General features: G+C 44.0%; 1 protein-coding gene and 1 long non-coding RNA gene across 21 annotated transcripts in view; one reads left to right on the forward strand and one right to left on the reverse strand.

Moving 5' to 3' along the window:
- The first annotated feature begins 2,118 nt into the window (after positions 1–2,118).
- Positions 2,119–23,730, forward strand: part of LOC118391625 (guanine nucleotide exchange factor subunit RIC1-like) — a 120,402-nt gene continuing 98,790 nt past the window's right edge. For 19 of the 20 annotated variants that reach the window (XR_008061219.1, XR_008061221.1, XR_008061222.1 and 16 more), the window contains exon 1: positions 2,121–3,266. Coding sequence is in view for 2 of the 20 variants with exons in the window: in XM_052458462.1 (XP_052314422.1) it covers positions 3,126–3,266 (141 nt within the window). In the remaining 18 variants the exon portion in view is untranslated. Of the gene's footprint in view, positions 3,267–23,730 lie in introns of all 20 variants that reach the window. The other variant, XM_052458463.1, reaches the window with a different exon arrangement.
- On the reverse strand, positions 5,166–5,649 carry LOC127906406 (uncharacterized). Its single transcript, XR_008061239.1, has 3 exons — positions 5,556–5,649; positions 5,353–5,472; positions 5,166–5,292 (listed from the first exon to the last, which is right to left on the reverse strand). It is a non-coding gene; the product is annotated as an uncharacterized LOC127906406 (long non-coding RNA).

Genomic DNA, 23,730 nt, shown 5'->3' on the forward strand with positions numbered 1-23,730 from the left:
TAGCATCACTACTCTGGATGGTTCTGACTTAGAATATGTGGACCACTACAAATACCTAGTTGTCTGGCTAGACTGTAAACTCTCCTTCCGGACTCACATTAAGCATCTCCAATCCAAAATTAAACCTAGAACTGGTTTCCTATTTCGCAACAAAGCATCCTTCATTCATGCTGCCAAACATACCCTCGCAAAACGAACTATCCTACCGATCCTTGACTTCAGCGACGTCATTTACAAAATTGCCCGTAGCACGTGCTCCAGCAGGTATATTTCACTGGTCATCCCCAAAGCCAACTCCTACTTTGGCTGCCTTTCCTTCCAGTTCTCTGCTGCCAATGACTGGAACGAATTGCAAAAATCTCTGAAGCTGGAGTCTTATATCTCCCTCAATATCTTGAAGCATCAGCTGTCAGAGCAGCTTACCGATCACCTGTACATAGCCCATCTGTAAATAGCCCACCCAACTTCCTCATTCCCATATTGTTATTTATTTTTTTGCTCCTTTGCACCCCAGTATCTCTACTTGCACATTCATCTTCTGCACATCGATCACTCCAGTGTTTAATTCCTAAATAGCATTATTTTTCATAACAAACCAATGCAGTTTTAAATACATTGTGGTTAAGGAAGAGTATGATTTATTTTAATAACTTAATTAGAATTGTTTTAACACACCAATCATAGTCAAACTATCGCAAACTGACTTGAAAAAATACAAAACATATTTTTTTAAAGAGCCGTTTGCGAGCCAAAAGAGCTGGCTCTTTTTGGTGAGCTGAGCCGAACGAGCCGGCTCACTATAAAGAGACGGAATGCCCGTCATTACTTTGTAGAGTTCCGACTTTCCGACCTGAAAATCACTGACGTCATATTTTGGCTACTATTTTTCGAGTCCCCAGTTGTCTTGAAAGCGCCAATAACTGACAACCAAAGAATCCCTATTTTGGTTATCCCATGGAAAAGTCTGGAAGTTTCCAGTGCGTCAAACCACTAACCTTAAAACATATTTTGGGGGGAAGTAGAGAGCACACACTAGTTGTCATTTGTACAATGCTAAACTCAAGAGGGAGCATTGAACTACAGAAACAACATCTGTTTGATATTTTTTATACTTTGTCCCAGGAGGTGAATTCCTACATTTCTGTTTAATTGTTGTGTGTCAAGGTTGAGTGGTGGAGGAAGTTACTGCTGTGCCACCAAATATCAGAAACGTACATTGAGACAAATATTAGTACACAGCCCTTATTAGATCTATCTCAAATTATTGTTGTTTTTTTTCTGTTGAAAAGTGAAGTATAATGACGCACTTCAGAGTTAGAATTTATTTCGCAGTTGTTCGATTTGAAGAAAAATACATGTTAGATGGCGTAGAGAGCTTGTCATGTCAAATCAAATCGTATTTGTTACATGCGCTGAATACAACCGGTGTAGACCTTACAGTGAAATGTTAACCTTAACCAACAATGCAGTTTTAAGAAAAATAGCTAAAAAAAAGTAAGAAATAATTAAAAAGCAGCATTAAAATAACAAAAGCTAGGCTATATACAGCTGGCTACCGGTACAGAGTCAATGCATCGGTTAGTCGAGGTAATTGAGGTAATATGTACATGTAGGTAGAGTTATTAAAGTGACGATGCATAGATAATAACAGAGTAGCAGCAGTGTGCACAGACTATATTTAGGGCCTTCCTCTGAGGTACTTCATTTGATACAAAGTATATAAATGTGAGATAAAATATAACCACAAACACTCATTCTAAGTGCAACATGAGATTACATTGAATTACAGTACATTAGTTTCTCCACTGCACTGTCGGAGCTAGAAGCACAAGCATTTCGCTACACTCGCAATAACATCTGCTAATCATTAGCAATATAATTTGATTTAGTCTCTCTTGTGCAAGCCTCCCTTATCACCACCAGAGTGCAGCAACGAGCCATTCGGGTGAGTTCGTAAATTAATTCTGGAGTGCCAAAGTGCAGATTCAGTGCATTTTTTGTTTAGGTTGTCCGTTCGTATATTCGGGGCGTTCCGAGCGCACACTGAACGCTCTGGCCGAGGAGTAAGGATGATCCAAGCGTCATGAACTCACGATGGCAGTCAAGCACCCAAGCTAACTGGCTAAAGTGGGCTAGTTTGCTATCTAGTGCCAGAAACAAATGAGAGAACACCCTCACTCTGGACATTTTACTCGGCCTAAGCAGAGCTGGTTAGAGTGTTTTCTTGTTATCTAGAGGGTTAGTGACTAACTGTGTTATGGCAACAATTTAATTGCGTTTTTAGTCGATGTTTACTTGCACCTGTCATTGCCAATTTTAGGGCGTTCGTAAATTCCTCAATTACTATCGCTAGCAAACCAGAGTGCTCTGAAATTGGAACCGATTACCAATGTGAATACGAACGCACCCCACATTAGAAGTTCACGAGAAAATTACATCAGATGTCTCGTTCTGCGCAAATTTCTGCCACGTTCAAAACAACTGGGAACTCGGAAATCTCTCACTTCCGAGCGTTCAAGACATCTGAGAACCCGGAAAAAGACGAGCCTCGACTGGGAAAAAATCGTTTGAGCTGTCATCCAACTGGGAACTCCAAGTCTGGAAACTCGGACATTTTTCTAGAGCTCCGACTTTCCGACCCGAAATGAAGATCACCGACGTCATGAGTTGAACTCGGTTATTTCTGAGTTCCCAGTTGTCTTGAAAGCACCATTCACACCGGGCAGAGAGAGGCCTCTTCGGGGATAGCAAACATAATCGCTGAAGATGGCGGCGGAGAGAGACACCGAAAATAATACTGCATGTATTATCATCACTAAGCAATGCTTTTTTTAGAGAGGTGGACACGGAAAATACCGAGAGCTTTTAAAGTTGAAGTACCGTGTTGCGCACATGACTTGTTTCCCCCCCCCCCACTGGAGCGCCCAAGTTCCATGTCAAGTTAGCAGTGTTGGCTAGCTAGCCTGATTGGATTGCACATAGATTTGATGAGCGATTAAATGTGCCACAAACTGTCCATGAAGCTATTGGACAACATCGTCTCTTACTACTGTGGGATACAGCTTTGCCAGCCTTTCAACTGGACCCGCGACACGGCGAGTGTCGAGTCGAAGTGACTGACCGTCATGTATTTTCTAACTGGCTGGCCTCGGAGGCTACTTTGTCCACTGAAAAGTGAAGAAGAACCGTTTCATGTTCAACCCAGCTCCCAGAGGTTTTACTTCGCTGTATTGTCCGAGACTCAACTAAGCGTCTGGTTTAGCCGGGTAAGGACCGAGGGAATTACTGACGAGCTGGCTAGCCACTAACGTTACCGGTTAACCGCTAAGGTTAGCCGGTGATCAAGTTGGATAGTTCAGTTTTTGGTCTGTACACTTTGGTTGCCGCGTCACTTTTTAGTTAATGGCGTGGCATTTAACCAACGTTAGCTGTCACGCGTACATGAATGTGGAAAAATAACAAACAGGTGGTTGTTTTGTACTGTTTTGTATTTTAACAGCACGAGTGTTAGCTAGTTACACACATCAATGTATTCTGTTCAGTATACGTTAAATGCATGTGCCAAACTACATTAGCTAGCCAGATAAAGACATGGCGAAAGCACAGCATTTGGGACTAACAATTTACTATAATGTAGCTAACTTTAGCTATGTGAGGAATATGTAAAAATGTAAGAATACTGTAATCTTCGATCATATACCGTCAAGTATTTAGGTAGGCTTGTAAGAGGGGCAAATCAGAGCCATAATGTAGAGCTTTGGCACAAATTCCTTCACTATCACTGGGTGGCACATGACGTTTAAGTTGAAGCAGAGCGTTATTTATTTTGACAACGTGTAAGTTACGCAAGTTGCGTTCCCATGGACTTCAACCTCCATGTTCGTCATTCTTCTGCACATATCCTCTCCCATATATTTCTAACAAAGAGAGCCTCTCACACGCGTGTTGAATCCTCTGCTTTGAGTGCTAGGAGTCACTTGGTGTTAGGACAGTTCACACCGTACTGCCACTTCATAGGTCCATATTTTCCTTGCCCCAGGGCTTCTGTTGATATACGATCTCTGGGGCTTTGTGACCCCAGGGGCAGACTTTCACCCAGACAAAAGATAGCTAAGAAATCTACACATATTCACTACATGGGTGAACTTTGATTTAAACTAGGCTATATATATATATTTTCTTCTGTGATGGATTGGTTGTTTTCTCTGATTAACATCAATGCAGCTTTCACTTTTAATGTGGTGTCCACATAACATCTGCAATTACAGTTGTCAGCTGTGGAATTATCTCTGCATAGTAGTAGTCAATGACTGCATAAGAGTATAAACATGAGTGCTGCTGCAAATATAATAGGTGTATGTAGAGTAGAATTAGATGTAAATCAAGGCCAGTATTTATTTCCCTGTCTCACAGGAGGTAAGTATCCTGTTGTGCTTCCAGGATTTAAAAATGGTTATTTAACTTGGCAAGTCCGTTAAGAACAAATTCTTATTTACAATGACGGCCTAACCTGGACGATGCTGGACCAATTGTGCACCGCTCTGTGGGACTCCCAATCACCGGTTGTGATACCGCCTGGAATCGAACCAGGGTCTGTAGTGATGCCTCTAGCACAGAAATGCAATGCCTTAGACCGCTGCGTATTACAACCTAGCTAGCTAGCTACTCCACTGATTCTCGACAGCTAACAGGCAGCTGCTTCGTTAAAAAATTAATCAATTTTTGTGATTTAATTATGTTGCTAGTTACTCTTATCTAGTTTGGCCATCTGGTTAGTATCAACAAGGACTTACTACAAATTCTATCTAGTGAGCAACAACATTAAAGCAGCTTGCCAGTTTGTTTACATTAGCTACAGCAGGCACAAGTCATGCTACTTCTGCCTTGTGGCCTTGAGTATTTATTTTATTTTAAATGTTTTACATTTGATATTAAACCCTCCACCCCTCCTCTTTGGAGGACAGATATCATTTATTTTTTTACAGCATTTTTTGCTACATTTTACATATACATTTTACATACATAGTACTTTTATATAAAGCAGTCACATAACAATAATACATGACCAAACATCAGCTCTTTAATCCCACCCCTCAGCCACTCCCATCCCACCTATCACCATAGACCTCAGCTCTTTAATCCCACCCCTCAGCCACTCCCAGCCCATCCCACCTATCACCATAGACCTCAGCTCTTTAATCCCACCCCTCAGCCACTCCCAGCCCATCCCACCTATCACCATAGACCTCAGCTCTTTAATTCCACCCCTCAGCCACTCCCAGCCCATCCCACCTATCACCATAGACCTCAGCTCTTTAATCCCACCCCTCAGCCACTCCCAGCCCATCCCACCTATCACCATAGACCTCAGCTCTTTAATTCCACCCCTCAGCCACTCCCAGCCCATCCCACCTATCACCATAGACCTCAGCTCTTTAATTCCACCCCTCAGCCACTCCCAGCCCATCCCACCTATCACCATAGACCTCAGCTCTTTAATTCCACCCCTCAGCCACCCATCCCACCTAGACCCATCCCACCTATCACCATCCCACCTATCACCATAGACCTCAGCTCTTTAATTCCACCCCTCAGCCACTCCCAGCCCATCCCACCTATCACCATAGACCTCAGCTCTTTAATTCCACCCCTCAACCACTCCCAGCTCCCACCTTCACCATTCCTCTTTAATTCCACCCCTCAGCCACTCCCAGCCCATCCCACCTATCACCATAGACCTCAGCTCTTTAATTCCACCCCTCAGCCACTCCCAGCCCATCCCACCTATCACCATAGACCTCAGCTCTTTAATTCCACCCCTCAGCCACTCCCAGCCCATCCCACCTATCACCATAGACCTCAGCTCTTTAATTCCACCCCTCAGCCACTCCCAGCCCATCCCACCTATCACCATAGACCTCAGCTCTTTAATTCCACCCCTCAGCCACTCCCAGCCCATCCCACCTATCACCATAGACCAACCCTCAGCCACTCTCAGCCCATCCCACCTATCATTGTAGACCACGCTCGTTTGGTTTCCATTGTGCCATATATTTTTCAATTGTGCTGTGATGTTTTACAACATTTTAAAATCTTTCTAATTGTATGTTATCCACAGATTGTGAGCTAAAGATGAAAACCTTTCCTACGAGTATTATTTATTGACTGACTATGGCTTTCCAAATCGCCCGACATTGCTATTTGTAAGGTTAATTTTAAGTGCATGTTGATGTTTTTATTTTATTTTTACCATTCCTGTCAATACCGGCCTGAGACGGTGGGCCCGGTCCATACCGGACTGAGACGGTGGGCCCGGTCCATACCGGACTGAGACGGTGGGCCCGGTCCATACCGGACTGAGGCGGTGGGCCCGGTCCATACCGGACTGAGGCGGTGGGCCCGGTCCATACCGGACTGAGACGGTGGGCCCGGTCCATACCGGACTGAGGCGGTGGGCCCGGTCCATACCGGACTGAGGCGGTGGGCCCGGTCCATACCCGGACTGAGGCGGTGGGCCCGGTCCATTCCCGGACTGAGGCGGTGGGCCCGGTCCATTCCCGGACTGAGGCGGTGGGCCCGGTCCATTCCCGGACTGAGACGGGGAAGGAAAATGAAGCACCCCACCATCCCTTAGTTATTCTCACAACGTGGACTCCTTGGTTTCTGCCTGTACTGCTCGACTTCTCGCTGTAGCAGCGTCTCCTCCTGCTCCGACTTCCTATTACTACTCTTTGGCCGTGTCTCTCAATAGCCTTTAGTGGACCCCTCTCCTCCACCACTCTCCTTCATCTGCAGTGACAATGCAGTGCATGGTTCATACTAGGTGCTTTCATGCCGAGGTGGTTAAATGAAACACCCCAGGAGTAACCAGTTTCCTTCCTTCCTTCCTTTCTCCATGGGAAGCTGCCATATCTCGCCTGTTCCTTCCCTCTCCAATCTCCCTGTTTATCAGCTGTCTCCTACTCCTATCACCCCCCCAATCCAATATGCTCGTTAGTGACTAGATCATTCTAGACTGTGCAATTTGTGTCTATTTACCATATTCTAGTCACACTCTCTTTGAAATAATCCTAGTATGGTGAGAAAATAAGGTGTAGGTAGTTAATTTAGACTTGATATTCAACATATTGATACAACCTAACTGATAAAACTGCACAGTTCTCATTTGTAAAGTTCAAATAGAGTATAGTCTTGCACATCATGATGTGTGGTCAATGTCAAATATCACGATTTTCGATTTAATCATATTAAGTACAATTTTATTTGTGACATGAGCCGAATACAACAGGTGTAGGTAGACCTTAGTGACATGCTTACTTACAAGCCCTTAACCAACAATGCAGTTAAGAAAATATTTACTAAATAAATGAAAGTAAAAAATAAAATAAGTAAAACAATAAAATGAATGAGGGGGTACCAGTACCGAGTCAATATACAGGTTCGTCGAGGTCATTTGTACATGTAGGTTGGGGTAAAGTGACTGCATAGATAAACAGTGAGTAGCAGCAGTGTAAAAACAAGGGGGTGTCAATGCATATAGACCGGGTGGCCATCTGATTCATTGTTCAGTAGTCCTATGGCTTGGGGGTAGAAGCTGTTAAGGATCCTTTTGGTCCTAAACTCTGGTGCTGCTTGCTGTGCGGTAGCAGAGAGAACACTCTATGACTTGGGTGACTGGAGTCTTTGACATTTTTTTGGGGGCCTCTGACACCACCTAGTATAGAGGTCCTGGATGGCAGGAAGCTTGGCCCCTGTGATATACTGGGCCGGAAGCACTACCCTCTGTAGCAGGCGGTGATGCAACCGTCAGGATGCTCTTGATGGTGCAGCTGTATTTGGACAATGTTAGTTTGTTGGTGATGTGGACACCAAGAAACTTGACTCTCTACCCACTCCACTACAGCCCCGTCGATGTGAATGGGGGCGTGTTCGGCCCCGCTTTTCCTGTAGTCCACGATCATCTCCTTTGTCTTGATTACGTTGAGGGAGAGCTTGTTTTCCTGGCAGTGACCTTCTCCCTATAGGCTGTTTCAATGTTGTCGGTGATCAGGCCTACCACCGTTGTGTCATCAGCAAACTTAGTGATGGTGTTGGAGTCGTGCTTGGCCACACAGTCATGGGTGAACAAGGAGTACAGGAGGGTACTAAGCACGCACTCCTGAGGGTTGAGGATCAGCGTGGCAGATGTGTTGTTGCCTAACCTTACCACCTGGGGGCGGCCCAGGATCCAGTTGCAGAGGGAGGTGTTTAGTCTCCGGGTCCTTGGCTTAGTGATGAGCTTTGTGGGCGCTATGGTGTTGAACGCTGAGCTGTAGTCAATGATCAATTATTTCTCACATACAGTACCAGTCAAAAGTTTGGGGACACCTACTCATTCAAGGGTTTTTCTTTATTTTTACTAATTTTTACTATTTTCTACAATGTAGAATAATAGTGAAGACATCAAAAGGGGCGGCAGGTAGCTTAGTGGGTAGAGCGTTGGACTGGCAGAGCGTTGGACTGGCAGAGCGTTGGACTGCTAACCGAAAGGGTGAAAGATTGAATTGCCGAGCTGACAAGTTAAAAATCTGTCGTTCTGGCCCTGAACAAGGCAGTTCTTAACTGACTTGCCTAGTTAAATAAAGGTAACCCCCCCCAAAAAAAAAAAAAAAAAAACAAACATGAAATGACATATATGAAATCATGTAGTAACAAAGTGTTAAATCAAAATATATTTTAGATTCTTCAAAGTAGCCACCATTTGCCTCTGACAGCTTTGCACACTCTTGGCATTATCTCAACCAGCTTCACCTGGAATGCTTTTCCAACAGTCTTGAAGGAGTCCTCAGCATTTGTGAGAACTTGTTGGCTGCTTTTCCTTCACTCTGCAGTCCAACTCATCCCAAATCATCTCAATTGAGTTTAGGTCTGGTGATTGGGGAGAGCAGGTCATCCAATGACCCAACACACCTCCAGGCTGTGTAAGGGCTATTTGACCAAGAAGGAGAGTGATCAGTGTTCATCACTCTCCTCCTTGGTCAAGTAGCCCTTACACAGCCTGGAGGTGTGTTGGGTCATTGTCCTGTTGAAAAACAAATGATAGTCCCACTAAGCGCAAACCAACTGGTCGAAGCAGGGTTTCCCTTTGTAGTCAGTAATAGTATGCAAGTCCTGCCACATCCGACGAGCGGCAGAGCCGGTGTAGTAGGATTCAATCTTAGCCCTGTATAGCCCTGCTCTGCCTGTTTGATGGTTCGTCTGAAGGCATAACAGGATTTCCTATAAGCGTCCGGATTAATGTCCCACTCCTTGAAAGCGGCAGCTCTAGCCTTTAGATTGGTGCAGATGTAATCCATGGACTCTGTTTGGGATATTTACATACGGTCACTGTGGGTACGACATCATCGATGCACTTAGTCACCGGCTTCATCAATGAGGTGGTACACGCATCAAAGCCGTTTGCTAAATCCCGGAACATATTCCAGTCTGTGCTAGCAAAAACAGTCCTGTAGCGTAGCACTCGCGTCATCTGACCACTTCCATATTGAACAAATCACTGGTACTTCCTGCTTTAGTTTTAGCTTGTAAGCAGGAATCAGGAGAATATAATTATGGTCAGATTTGCCAAATGGAGGGTGAGGGAGAGCTTTGTCTCTGTGTGTGGAGTAAAGGTGTTCCAGAGTTAGCCCCCCCCCCCCGTTTCCACATGCTGGTAGAATGACGTATAACATATTTACGTTTCCTGCATTAAAGTCCCCGGCCACGAGAGCGCCGCTTCTGGATGAGCATTTCCTTGTTTGCTTATGGCCTTATACAGCTCGTTGAGTGCGTTCTTAGTGCCAGCGTCGGTTTGTGGTGGTAAATGGACAGCTACGAAAAATATAGATGAGAACTCTCTTGGTATATAGTGTGGTCTGCAGCTTATCATAATGTACTCTACCTCAGATGAGCAAAACCTTGAGACTTCTTTAATATCAGACATCGCACACCAGCCGTTATTGACAAATTGACCCCCCCACCCCTCGTCTAGCCTGACTTAGCTGTTCTGTCCTGCAGATGCACGAAGAACCCAGCCAACTATATATTATCAGTGTCGTTGTTCAGCCACGACTCGGTGAAACATAAGATATTACAGTTAGTGCCCTGTCGGTAGGATAGTCTCGAACGGAGCTCATCCAGTTTGTTCTCCAGTGATTGCACGTTGGCCAATAGAAAGGATGCTTGAAAGGATGCTTGCGTGTTACCCACTCGCCAATGAAATCTCACAAGTCACCCTGATTTGTATTTCCTTCTTTACTTCATGTGAATGACAGGGTTTAGTGCCTTGTCCGGGAGCAACATTATATCCTTCTCGTCAAAAATCTTTGTCCAGTTCGAGGTGAGTAGTCGCTGTTCTAATATCCAGAAGCTCTTTTCGGTCATAAGAGGTGGTAGCATTAACATTATGTACAAAATAAAATAAGTAACAAACTTGGCACAGCCCGTAAAATGGCAGTCATCCCCTCTGGCACCGTTTTTTCCCCCGGACACCTCGGCCCGACCCTATTCTGAATGCTTCCTTGGACACCTCGGCCCGACCCTATTCTGAATGCTTCCTTGGACACCTCGGCCCGACCCTATTCTGAATGCTTCCCCGGACACCTCGGCCCGACCCTATTCTGAATGCTTCCCCGGACACCTCGGCCCGACCCTATTCTGAATGCTTCCCCGGACACCTCGGCCCGACCCTATTCTGAATGCTTCCCCGGACACCTCGGCCCGACCCTATTCTGAATGCTTCCCCGGACACCTCGGCCCGACCCTATTCTGAATGCTTCCCCGGACACCTCGGCCCGACCCTATTCTGAATGCTTCCCCGGACACCTCGGCCCGACCCTATTCTGAATGCTTCCCCGGACACCTCGGCCCGACCCTATTCGGAATGCTGAATTACCCTCTGGGACCTCTTCAATTACACTGACTCAGTAGAATGGGTTTTTATGAAGCTTGGTATTATGTGGGGTATCGTCTGAGTGGCCTTGGTGTTTGGTGTCCAACCTCATCACGGTTTTGATTTTGAGAACAGCTCTCAGTATCACTTTACTTGAAGTGAAAAGACATCTTAAGATAAGGTTCTTCAGGGCCGTGGCTGAGTGAGGGTTACTTTTTTGTGCAGTCCAGGGAGGCTTGATGGCATTGATTGAGTGCTTCTCTCTCATGCAAGAAGGCATATCCACCTCCATCGTATTATGCTCAAGTCATGACATCACTGTGATCTCCATGACAATGCTGTTCATCAGGAGGAATCCTTACTGTAAGGTCTTCTGAGACCCTTATTATATACTGTATGAAAAGTGGCTGTTTGAAGTTGGTCACTTTGGGTTATTCTTGATAATTAGCACTTGGGTAGCTAGGTTTGTGTTTGACTGAGTGCTGTATCGTACTTACTGCCCATATGAGAGCTTTGGTAGAGAATATGTAATCAACAAATAGCATGAGAGTAGATATGGATATTTTCAAAACAGTTGATCCCCTTTGAAATATCAAGGTCTCTTAACTAGAGGTCGACCGATTATGATTTTTCAACGCCGATACCGATTATTGGAGGACCAAAAAAATCTGATACCGATTAATCTGAATATTTTTATTTATTTATTTGTAATAATGACAATTACAACAATACTGAATGAACACTTATTTTAACTTAATATAATACATCAATAAAAATCATTTGAATGGTAAATAAATAATGAAACATGTTCAATTTGGTTAAAATAATGCAAAAACAAAGTATTGGAGAAGAAAGTAAAAGTGCAATATGTACTATGTAAAAAAAGCTAACGTTTAAGTTCCTTGCTTAGAACATGAGAACATATGAAAGTTGGTGGTTCCTTTTTAACACGAGACTTCAATATTCCAAGGTAAGAGGTTTTAGGTTGTAGTTAATATAGTATTTTCGGACTATTTCTCTCTATACCATTTGTATTTCATATACCTTTGACTATTGGATGTTCTTATAGGCACTTTAGTATTGCCAGTGTAACAGTATAGCTTCCGTCCCTCTCCTCGCCCCTACCTGGGCTCGAACCAGGAACACCGACAACAACCACCCTCGAAGCAGCGTTACCCATCGATCCACAAAAGCCGCGGCCCTTGCAGAGCAAGGGGAATAATGACTCCAAGTCTCAGAGCGAGTGACGTTTGAAACGCTATTAGCGCGCACTCTGCTAACTAGCTAGCCATTTCACATCGGTTACACCAGCCATTAGGCTGATATGCTTGAAGAAGAAAGGCATTGATGTTTATGGTTAGGTACACATTGGAGCAACAATAGTCCTTTTTCGCGAATGCGCACCGCATCGATTATATGTAACGCAGGACACTCTAGATAAACTAGCAATATCATCAACCATGTGTAGTTATTAACTAGTGATTATGATTGATTGTTTTTTATAAGATAAGTTTAATGTTAGCTGGCTTCTTACTGCATTTGCGTAACAGGCAGGCTCCTCGGGAGGCAGGTGGTTAGAGCGTTGGACTAGTTAACCGTAAGGTTGCAAGATTGAATCCCTGAGCTGACAAGGTAAAAGTCTGTCGTTCTGCCCCTGAACAAGGCAGTTAACCCACTCTTCCAAGGCTGTCATTGAAAATAAGAATGTGTTCTTAACTGACTTGCCTGGTTAAAATAAAGGTATAAAAAAAAAATAGTGCCCAAAAATACTGATTTCCGATTATGAAATTGGCTCTGATTAATCGGTCGACCTCTAATCTTAACTAGTTGCTCTCTTTATCTCCCCATTATTCATGAGCTGATCTGCTATCTGTATAATCAACTAAATTTTTTCCCAATATAGGATATATTCTGGCATTCGTTGGAGGTTATCTTGCAAGCTTAGCAACTTTGGTAATTTTACTTTTGTTTGACTGCCATTACAAAGTTTGTATGATTAGACGATGCTATACTTAATGCTTCCCCTATTGCTGAAATCCACTGGATTAATTGTAGAACATGGAAACGCTCTGAATTTATGAACAGCCTGTTTCGCAATGCACAACGATGTCATTGGCGATCAAAGATATTTAGTAACTATCAGTTTAATTTGGAAATCTTTACATGGTGACGCACCGTCCGTCTTATTTGAAGAGAACCCTGGCATAGTGATCATATCTTGGTTTTAAACTCCTGATAGATAAACATTGATTCTGGTATTGAATCTTGGTAGATTTTCTGTGAAACATGCATCCTTAGAATACAGTGCCCCTGTTTCTATTTCATACACTGACCCATTTTCTTTGTTGTTTTGGCTTTGTACTCCTCTAGCACTTTGGATTTGAAATGATACAATGATTGAGGGTGAAGTGCAGACTATCAGCTTTAATTTGAGTCTTTCATCCATATCAGGTGACACATTTAGAAATTACAGCCCTTGTACATAGTCCCCCCCACGCCACCCCCATTTTAGGGTACTAAAGATATTGGAATTAATTAACTTGTGTATTAAAGTAGTCAAAAGTTTAGTATTTGGTCCCATATTCCTAGAATGCGATGACTACATCAATCTTGTCACTCGATAACATGTTGGATGTATTAGCTGTTTGTTTTGGTTGTTTCAGATTATTTTGTGCCCAGTAGAAATTAATGGTAAATAATGTATTGTGTGAAATAAGTATAGAAAGCTTCTGCACTTTAACCTTCTAGTCAGTGAATCATTTAAAATCCAAAGTGCTGGATTACAGAGCCCCCCTCAAAAAAAAAAAAAAAATGGCCACTATCTGAATAAGTTTGGAGCTCAGTGTATGGAGTATGTATCAACCATTGTTGTAGTAAAAGTGTGTGACTGGCTGTCTGACCTTGTCGACATTCCCGTTAGCAACCCCGTCCGCGAGTCTCCGCCTGGCCCAGTGCTGCTGGTGCTCCAGGACCGGGGGCTCCGCTACACACACAGCTAGGACAAGTAGAGACCGGTCCTCAAGCTCCTCCACTAAAGTCTTATAGCGGTTTTCCTTGGCACAGTTAGGAGAGGGGGTGGAAGTGGATGTGGCCTCATATTACAATAAGACACACCCACATTCATGAAGGCCTAGTTTCCACTATCTCTGCTATTATATAATAGGCTTGGGAGATATACCGAGTGTATGATGTTCAATACCGTTTGAAAATCATACCGGGGGCTGTGGGGATGCGTGCTACGCCACTACTTATAACTACTCTTAGCTTTCACCTGGTAAGTTTTGTACACTATGACCCCTTATTGATGTCACCTGTTAAATCCACTTCAATCAGTGTAGATTAAGGGGAGGAGACCGGTTAAGGAATGGTCCAGCATCCCGGTGCAACGCTTTCGACACCTTGTAGAGTCCATTCCCCAATGAATTGAGGCTTTCCTGAGGGCAAGAGGGGTTAAATTCAATATTAGGAAAGTGTTCCTAATGCTTTGTACACTCAGTGTATACATTAACCTCAATGGGATCGTTCGGGACGCTAGCGTTCCACCGCGCCAAATTCAAACAGAAATCTCATAATTAAAATTCCTCTAACATAGAAGTATCAAACACAATTTAAAGATAAACTTGTTGTTAATCCAGCCACAGTGTCCGATTTCAAAAAGGCTTTACGGCGAAAGCACACCATGTGACTGTTAGGTCAGCACCTAGTCACAGAAAACCATACAGCCATTTTCCAACCAAGGAGAGGTGTCACAAAAGTCAGAAATGGTGTTAAAATGAATCACTTCTTCATCTGATGGCACTCCCAGGACTCCATGTTTGACAACAATTGTTTGTTTTGTTTGATAAAGTTAATCTTTATGTCCAAATACCTCCTTTTTGTTCCCGCGTTTAGTCCAGTGATCCAAATGCACAAAGCGCGAGCACAAAGCCCAGACGAAAAGTCGAAAAAGTTCCATTTAAAGTTCGTAGAAACATGTCAAACGATGTTTCTAATCAATCATTAGGGTGTTTTTATCATAAATATTCAATGATGTTTCAACCGGACAATACTGCTGTTTTCATTAGAAAGGGAACGGAGCTCACGCGATCAACAACTAAAGGCTTTCAGTTGAGCCATCTGCTTAGAGTGGTCTTATTCTCTCCCCTTCCACAATAGAAGCCTGAAACAACTTTCTAAAGACTGTTGACATCCAGTGGAAGCCTTAAAGTGCAATCTGACCCCGTTTACACTGGATATTGGATAGGCAATCACAAAAACTACAAGCCTCAGATGTCCCACTTCCTGGTTGGATTTTTCTCAGGTTTTTGCCTGCCATATGAGTTCTGTTATACTCTCATATTATTTTAACAGTTTTGGAAACTTTAGAGTTTTCTATCCAAATCGAACAAATTATATGCATATTATAGCTTATGGGCCTGAGTAACAGGCAATTTACTATGGGCACGCTTTTCATCCAAACTTCCCAATGCTGCCCTCTATACCAATGAAGTTAAGTATAACTTCAACACATATATTGTTTTCAATAGCTCCCCTTGTGCGTAATTATAGTAATACCTTATACCACGGTGTGGTACAGAAACGGTATGAAAATCTGCCTACTGCCCAACCGTATTAAATAATTCACTGTCTAGTCTTTTATAAGTGTATTCTGTGCTTGGCATCGCACGGTCTCATTAGAAAAGAACAAGTTTATATTTCCTGCTGAAAGAAAGAGCCCAGGTCTGGGTCTGGCAGCATAACAATAGATTGTGTACTGCCTGTGTTTTTTTTTACCAGGTTCCCCTTTTTGTATATGTGGAGGAAAATCCTCTGAATCCATCCAGAAGGTCACCAGAGAATCATCATTAATACAAACCATTGACCAAGTCATAGAGGTTTACAATATTCATTGTGAAACAGTTTTTTTTTTATGTAATTTTGCTGCATAGCCAATCTCAGTTCAGTGGACAGTCATTTTTCTGTTTGTGTGAAAGCTCTGTGGATGCAGACAGATATTTAAAAATGGATTTAAGCCAAATGTCATGTAGAGAATTGAATGGAAATTATAATTAAGTTATACGTGTGTGTGTGTGTGTGTGTGGCTCTGTCTGAGATGAAAAGGAGTTAATGGCTTGTAATCTTATTTTATGATTATGGTGTCATTGCAGGATCTGTGTGTGTAACTGTGCTATGATTTATGTATACGGTGGCATTGCTCTGCTGTTTAACAGGATCAGTGTGTCTGTGATGTTGGCTACTGCAGGATCTCGGATGTCTACAAAACACAACAAATTAATTTGGCCTTTTTGCTCAGCGAAAAGCAGATAGGAGCAATAATCTGAGGCTATTTCTTAGTAGAAACAAATTTCCTGAAGGCCTGTGATGTGACTCTGAGGGATGTCACATCTTATGTAATGTTTTCTTCTTTGTGGATTCAATTGGGATTGATTATGTGGCTTCGCAGGAACTGACAGGCACGGCTCTGTCCAAGGTGTGTGTGTGTGTGTGTGTGTGTGTGTGTGTGTGTGTGTGTGGGGTTTCTGCATAGCCTCTTTTCTTCTTAGTGACTGGCTGTCTCTAAGCGAACTCCCCTGATTGCCTCCGGTGAGATTTCACCATGTGGCAGCTGCTCACAGGCCTCTAGTTCAGACATGACAATGTAAAAATCTGTTGTTCTGCCCCTGATCAAGACAGTTAACCCACTGTTCCCCGTGCACCGATGATGTTGATGCAGCCCCCCCGCACCTCTCTGATTCAGAGGGGTTGGGTTAAATGCGAAGACTATGTTTACGGTCAAATGTCCAGAGCTACATTTTCCTAATGGAGACCCTGACACGCACACACAAAGACTCTGACAAAGAGCTCTGAAATAAGTATACCTTTTCCGTGAGGGGTCATTGTCCTCTACCCAGTTACCTTCCCTGCTTTTCTTATATTGTAATGTGAGGGTACTCCCTCTTGCTCTCTCTTTCTCTCTTTGTCTCTCTCTGGCTCTGTCTCTCTCTCTCTCTCTCTCTCTGGCTCTGTCTCTCTCTCTCTGGCTCTGTCTCTCTCTCTCTCTGGCTCTGTCTCTCTCTCTCTCTGGCTCTGTCTCTCTCTCTCTCTGGCTCTGTCTCTCTCTGGCTCTGTCTCTCTCTCTCTCTCTGGCTCTGTGTCTCTCTCTCTCTGGCTCTGTGTCTCTCTCTCTCTGGCTCTGTGTCTCTCTCTCTCTGGCTCTGTGTCTCTCTCTCTCTGGCTCTGTGTCTCTCTCTCTCTGGCTCTGTGTCTCTCTCTCTCTGGCTCTGTGTCTCTCTCTCTCTGGCTCTGTGTCTGTCTCTCTCTCTGGCTCTCTCTCTGGCTCTGTGTCTCTATCTCTGGCTCTCTCTCTCTCTTTCTGGCTCTCTCTCTCTCTGGCTCTGTGTCTCTCTCTCTGTCTCTCTCTCTCTCTCTCTCTCTCTCTCTCTCTCTCTGGCTCTCTCTCGCTCTCTCTCTCTGGCTCTGTGTCTCTCGCTCTCTCTGGCTCTGTGTCTCTCTCTCTCTCTGGCTCTGTGTCTCTCTCTCTGGCTCTGTGTCTCTCTCTGGCTCTCTCTCTCTCTCTGGCTCTGGCTCTGTGTCTCTCAATTCAATTCAATTCAAGGGCTTTATTGGCATGGGAAACATGTGTTAACATTGCCAAAGCAAGTGAGGTAGACAACATACAAAGTGAATATATAAAGTGAAAAACAACAAAAATTAACAGTAAACATTACACATACAACAGTTTCAAAACAGTAAAGACATTACAAATGTCATATTATATATATATATATATATATATATACACAATGTACAAATAATTAAAGGACACAAGATAAAATAAATAAGCATAAATATGGGTTGTATTTACAATGGTGTTTGTTCTTCACTGGTTGCCCTTTTCTCGTGGCAACAGGTCACAAATCTTGCTGCTGTGATGGCACACTGTGGAATTTCACCCAGTAGGTATGGGAGTTTTTCAAAATTGGATATGTTTTCGAATTCTTTGTGAATCTGTGTGATCTGGGGAAATATGTCTCTCTAATATGGTCATACATTGGGCAGGAGGTTAGGAAGTGCAGCTCAGTTTCCACCTCATTTTGTGGGCAGTGAGCACATAGCCTGTCTTCTCTTGAGAGCCATGTCTGCCTACGGCCTTTTCTCAATAGCAAGGCTATGCTCACTGAGTCTGTACATAGTCAAAGCTTTCCTTAATTTTGGGTCAGTCACAGTGGTCAGGTATTCTGCCGCTGTGTACTCTCTGTGTAGGGCCAAATAGCATTCTAGTTTGCTCTGTTTTTTGTTAATTCTTTCCAATGTGTTAAGTAATTATCTTTTTGTTTTCTCATGATTTGGTTGGGTCTAATTGTGCTGTTGTCCTGGGGCTCTGTAGGGTGTGTTTGTGTTTGTGAACAGAGCCCCAGGACCAGTTTGCTTAGGGGACTCTTCTCCAGGTTCATCTCTCTGTTTGTGATGGCTTTGTTATGGAAGGTTTGTGAATCGCTTCCTTTTAGGTGGTTGTAGAATTTAATGGCTCTTTTCTGGATTTTGATAATTAGTGGGTATCGGCCTAATTCTGCTCTGCATGCATTATTTGGTGTTTTACGTTGTACACGGAGGATATTTTTGCAGAATTCTGCGTGCAGAGTCTCAATTTGGTGTTTGTCCCATTTTGTGAAGTCTTGGTTGGTGAGCGGACCCCAGACCTCACAACCATAAAGGGCAATGGGCTCTATGACTGATTCAAGTATTTTTAGCCAAATCCTAATTGGTATGTTGAAATTTATGTTTCTTTTGATGGCATAGAATGCCCTTCTTGCCTTGTCTCTCAGATCGTTCACACCTTTGTGGAAGTTACCTGTGGCGCTGATGTTTAGGCCAAGGTATGTATAGTTTTTGTGTGCTCTAGGGCAACAGTGTCGAGATGGAATTTGTATTTGTGGTCCTGGTGACTCGACCTTTTTTGGAACACCATTATTTTGGTCTTACTGAGATTTACTGTCAGGGCCCAGGTCTGACAGAATCTGTGCATAAGATCTAGGTGCTGCTGTAGGCCCTCCTTGGTTGGTGACAGAAGCACCAGATCATCAGCAAACAGCAGACATTTGACTTCGGATTCTAGCAGGGGAGGCCGGGTGCTGCAGACTTTTCTAGTGCCCGCGCCAGTTCGTTGATATATATGTTGAAGAGGGTGGGGCTTAAGCTGCATCCTGTCTAACCCCACGACCCTGTGTGAAGAAATGTGTGTGTTTTTGCCAATTTTAACCGCACACTTGTTGTTTGTGTACATGGATTTTATAATGTCGTATGTTTTACCCCCAACACCACTTTCCATCAGTTTGTATAGCAGACCCTCATGCCAAATTGAGTCGAAGGCTTTTTGAAATCAACAAAGCATGAGAAGACTTTGCCTTTGTTTTGGTTTGTTTGGTTGTCAATTAAGGTGTGCAGGTGAATACATGGTCTGTTGTACGGTAATTTGGTAAAAAGCCAATTTGACATTTGCTCAGTACATTGTTTTCATTGAGGAAATGTACGAGTCTGCTGTTAATAATAATGCAGAGGATTTTCCCAAGGTTACTGTTGACACATATTCCACGGTAGTTATTGGGGTCAAATTTGTCTCCACTTTTGTGGATTGGGGTGATCAGTCCTTGGTTCCAAATATTGGGAAGATGCCAGAGCTAAGTATGATGTTAAAGAGTTTTAGTATAGCCAGTTGGAATTTGTTGTCTGTATATTTGATCATTTCATTGAGGATACCATCGACACCACAGGCCTTTTTGGGTTGGAGGGTTTTATTTTGTCCTGTAACTCATTCAATGTAATTGGAGAATCCAGTGGGTTCTGGTAGTCTTTAATAGTTGATTCTAAGATCTGTAGTTGATCATGTATATGTTTTGCTCTTTGTTCTTTGTTATAGAACCAAAAAGATTGGAGAAGTGGTTTACCCAGACATCTCCATTTTGGATAGATAATTCTTCGTGTTGTTGTTTGTTTAGTGTTTTCCAATTTTCCCAGAAGTGGTTAGAGTCTATGGATTCTTCAATTGCATTGAGCTGATTTCTGACATGCTGTTCCTTCTTTTTCCGTAGTGTGTTTCTGTATTGTTTTAGTGATTCACCATAGTGAAGGCGTAGACTCAGGTTTTCCGGGTCTCTATGTTTTTGGTTGGACAGGTTTCTCAATTTCTTTCTTAGATTTTTGCATTCCTCATCAAACCATTTGTCATTATTGTTAATTTTCTTCGGTTTTCTATTTGAGATTTTTAGATTTGATAGGGAAGCTGAGAGGTCAAATATACTGTTAAGATTTTCTACTGCCAAGTTTACACCTTCACTATTACAGTGGAACGTTTTACCCAGGAAATTGTCTAAAAGGGATTGAATTTGTTGTTGCCTAATTGTTTTTGGTAGGTTTCCAAACTGCATTCCTTCCACCTATAGCATTTCTTAATGTTACTCAGTTCCTTTGGCTTTGATGCCTCGTGGTTGAGTATTGCTCTGTTTAAGTAGACTGTGATTTTGCTGTGGTCTGATAGGGGTGTTAGTGGACTGACTGTGAACGCTCTGAGAGATTCTGGGTTGAGGTCAGTGATAAAGTAGTCTACAGTACTACTGCCAAGAGATGAGCTATAGGTGTACCTACCATAGGAGTCCCCTCGAAGCCTACCGTTGACTATGTACATACCCAGCGTGCGACAGAGCTGCAGGAGTTGTGACCCGTTTTTGTTGGTTATGTTGTCATAGTTGTGCCTAGGGGGCATATGTGGGAGGGATGCTGTCACCTCAGGCAGATGTTTGTCCCCCTGTGTGCTGAGGTGTCAGGTTCTTGTCCGGTTCTGGCATTTAGGTCGCCACAGACTAGTACATGTCCCTGGGCCTGGAAATGATTGATTTCGCCCTCCAGGATGGAGAAGCTGTCTTCATTAAAATATGGGGATTCTAGTGGGGGGATATAGGTAGCACACAGGAGGACATTTTCTCTGTTAGGATAATTTCCTTTTGAATTTCTAGCCAAATGTAGAATGTTCCTGTTTTGATTAATTTAATGGAGTGAGTTAGGTCTGCTCTATACCAAATTAGCATACCCCTGAGTCCCTTCCCTGTTTCACACCTGGTAGTTTGGTGGATGGGACTACCAGCTCTCTGTAACCTAGAGGGCAACCAGTGGGTCCGTCTCCTCTATACCAGGTTTCTTGCAGGATGACAATGTCTGTGTTACCGATTTCTTTGGTGAAGTCCGGGTTTCTGCTCTTTAGGCCAAAGGCAGATGACCTCAGGCCTTGGATATTCCAGGATGATATAGTGAAGGCTTTTTGTTCCATAGAATGTCCAATGTTGTTGGTCGTGTGGTTTGGCCTCAGGCCAGTAAGTGTGAGCAGAGCCTGCTGAGCATCTGGTACATGCTATTGGCTTGGGCGAGTGTGAGAGTGGGGGTTGGGACTGTTTGCCCGCTCACTACCTGGGCGTATGTGTGGCTTCCATGTTGAGGCCCTCTTTGCGGGGTGGGGTGCATGGGGTGGGCAGGAGTGGCATAGGTCTGATCTGAGGGGGCCTAAATGGGGTGTGGGCATGGTTGACGTGGGGGGTGTTGATTGGTTGGGGTGGGGGTGTGGATGTGTCTGGGTGTACTGTGGTCTGGATGTAATTCCTCTTGGCGTGGGTCCTCTATGTGTAGGTCCAGGGGGTCCTGCAGGTCTGGGAGGGTGTCTCGCTGGTCTGGGTGGAGAGTCTATTGATCTGTTGCTCCTGTGTGAAGTGTTGGGGATACGTTTGAGAGCGTGTCCTTTAGGGTCCTGGCAAGGTGGGCACTGCTGCCTTGTAGAGTGGACCTGGTCATAGAGGCTGTTCAAGTCCAGGGTGGAGTGGTGGGCCAGGAAAACATTTGGTTTTGAGGCACAGTCACGGGAAATACTTGCGTTTACCCGCTGTATTGTGGCAGGGTGGAAGTCTTTTCGTGGTAGCAGGGTGGAGATAACCACTTGTGCGTTGGGAAAGTAGAAGAAGCCTTTTCAATCACTCTCTTCAGTGCTGTTGCCACCCTTTCCTGCTGTGCTCTCAGGTCGTTTGTGCCTGTGTGTATTATTATGTGGCTGGGTGAACCTAGTTGGTCCTCAGACAGAAGGTCGAGGAGCACGCTGGGTGTTTGGACACCAGAGTTTAGACACACTATGTTTGGGAAAAAGTTTTTTTCTTCTATATATTTCCCATTTGAGTCCATAAGTAGTACAATCTGTGTCTTGTGTTTGTCCTCAGTGGGTGTGAGGGGGTTGTCAGAAGGGCTATCAGGGTGGCTGACAGGGGTGCTCGGAGGGTGAGAGCCGCTGGGCTTGTGGTTCTTCATTTGTCTGTTCTGCTGTGGTGTCGACTCTATGGTCAGGGTCTGGTGTGGACTGTTCTGCTGTGGTGTCGAAACTTTTGTCAGGTGCTGGGGTGGGCTGTTCTGCTGGCTTCTCTGTGGGGTGGCCACCTCTCTAGTGGGTTGTTCTCTGTCACACGCCGTCCCCCTCAACCTCTCCTCCGTCCCCCTCAACCTCTCCTCCGTCCCCCTCACCCTCTCCTCCATCCCCCCTCAACCTCTCCTCCACCATCAGTCCGATCCTCTCCTCTAATGCTCTGTTCTTCTCCTGATTCTGCTCTTTCTCCTGTTGAAGTTGTCTCACCACAGTCCAGAGTGCAGATATGTCTCTGTCCACCTCCAGCTCTCCGGGTCTGGTTAAGGGGGTGTTGTTGTGCTGGACTGTTGTCTGGGTCTGTGCTGACTGAAGTGTAATCACCTGCTGTTCCAGCTCCACCTGTCTTACCTCCAGCTGGGTGAATTTGTCCTTCATTTCAATGAGGGAGTGGTAGTCCGTGCTGGGAGGTTGACTCTCCGCTGGGGGTTGCTCGTCTGTGGTGTTACATAATGAAGAGCTCTGGTTTGACCCGCTCGGGGTGGGGGTATCTTTATCAAGGAGAGCTTCTCCTGTTGGGCTAATTCTTTGATTAGGTGAAAGTCCAGCTGAAGCTGTTTGTGGTTACTTTGTACGATCACTGTTCCGGACTTATAGATATTTATATTACATGACTCAGAGTCCTCGTTATCAAGTATTCTGAGTTTCCACCCCTCGGTAATCCCGGCTCTCGTAACAGAGGGGTAGTGTGCTAATATAGCACTGTGCCATGCCCGAGGGGATGGTTTGTGTGGAAGATAAGGTTGCTGATGTTCCCATTTTTGTAATAGTCAGCAAAAAGTGTCTCTTGATTTTCCATAAGGAGCTTCATTTTGTAATCTTTTCTTGACTTCTCATTCTTTACATGCACAGGGTACTGTATTTTAATTGCCTCTGAACAGCGGGAGGGAGCTTCTAAGGCCTCTCCATTTGGTTGGGGTAGACTGTGTGACTCTCCTGCCATTGTTGGGCTAATGGGCTTTGACACCTCTCACTTGACACGTCAGTGCTAGTTGAAGCTGTATCAAGCTTGGCAGAATTATGTTAGAATTCAGTCCTTATAAAGTAATGTTGTGTATTTTTCTTCTTGGCTTTTGGAAATAAGATATAGTTTCAGCCTAAGCATTACTCACTCAGTTCCAGGTTGGATGGTGTTTTCAGGTTTCTGTTGTTTTCCAGAGAATTTGCTGTATAGAGTAAAAATCCTTGGTAGTTGTGAACCTTCCAGGTGATTCCGTAATTCCGTCCAAAATCAGGTTGTAGGTTTTAAGTTTTGATTTGAAGTAGGGGTTATGTTGTAGAGGGTAAAATCCAGTATGTGTTCCAGACAAAAAATCTAAGTTTATCTGACTCTTAATCTATCTTTTTTAAAGAAAATGCTGAAAAATGCAGGAGCTGATCTGAACCTGACCTC

The sequence above is a fragment of the Oncorhynchus keta genome, chromosome 12 (assembly GCF_023373465.1).
Source record: "Oncorhynchus keta strain PuntledgeMale-10-30-2019 chromosome 12, Oket_V2, whole genome shotgun sequence".
In the NCBI taxonomy this organism is placed as follows: domain Eukaryota; kingdom Metazoa; phylum Chordata; class Actinopteri; order Salmoniformes; family Salmonidae; genus Oncorhynchus; species Oncorhynchus keta.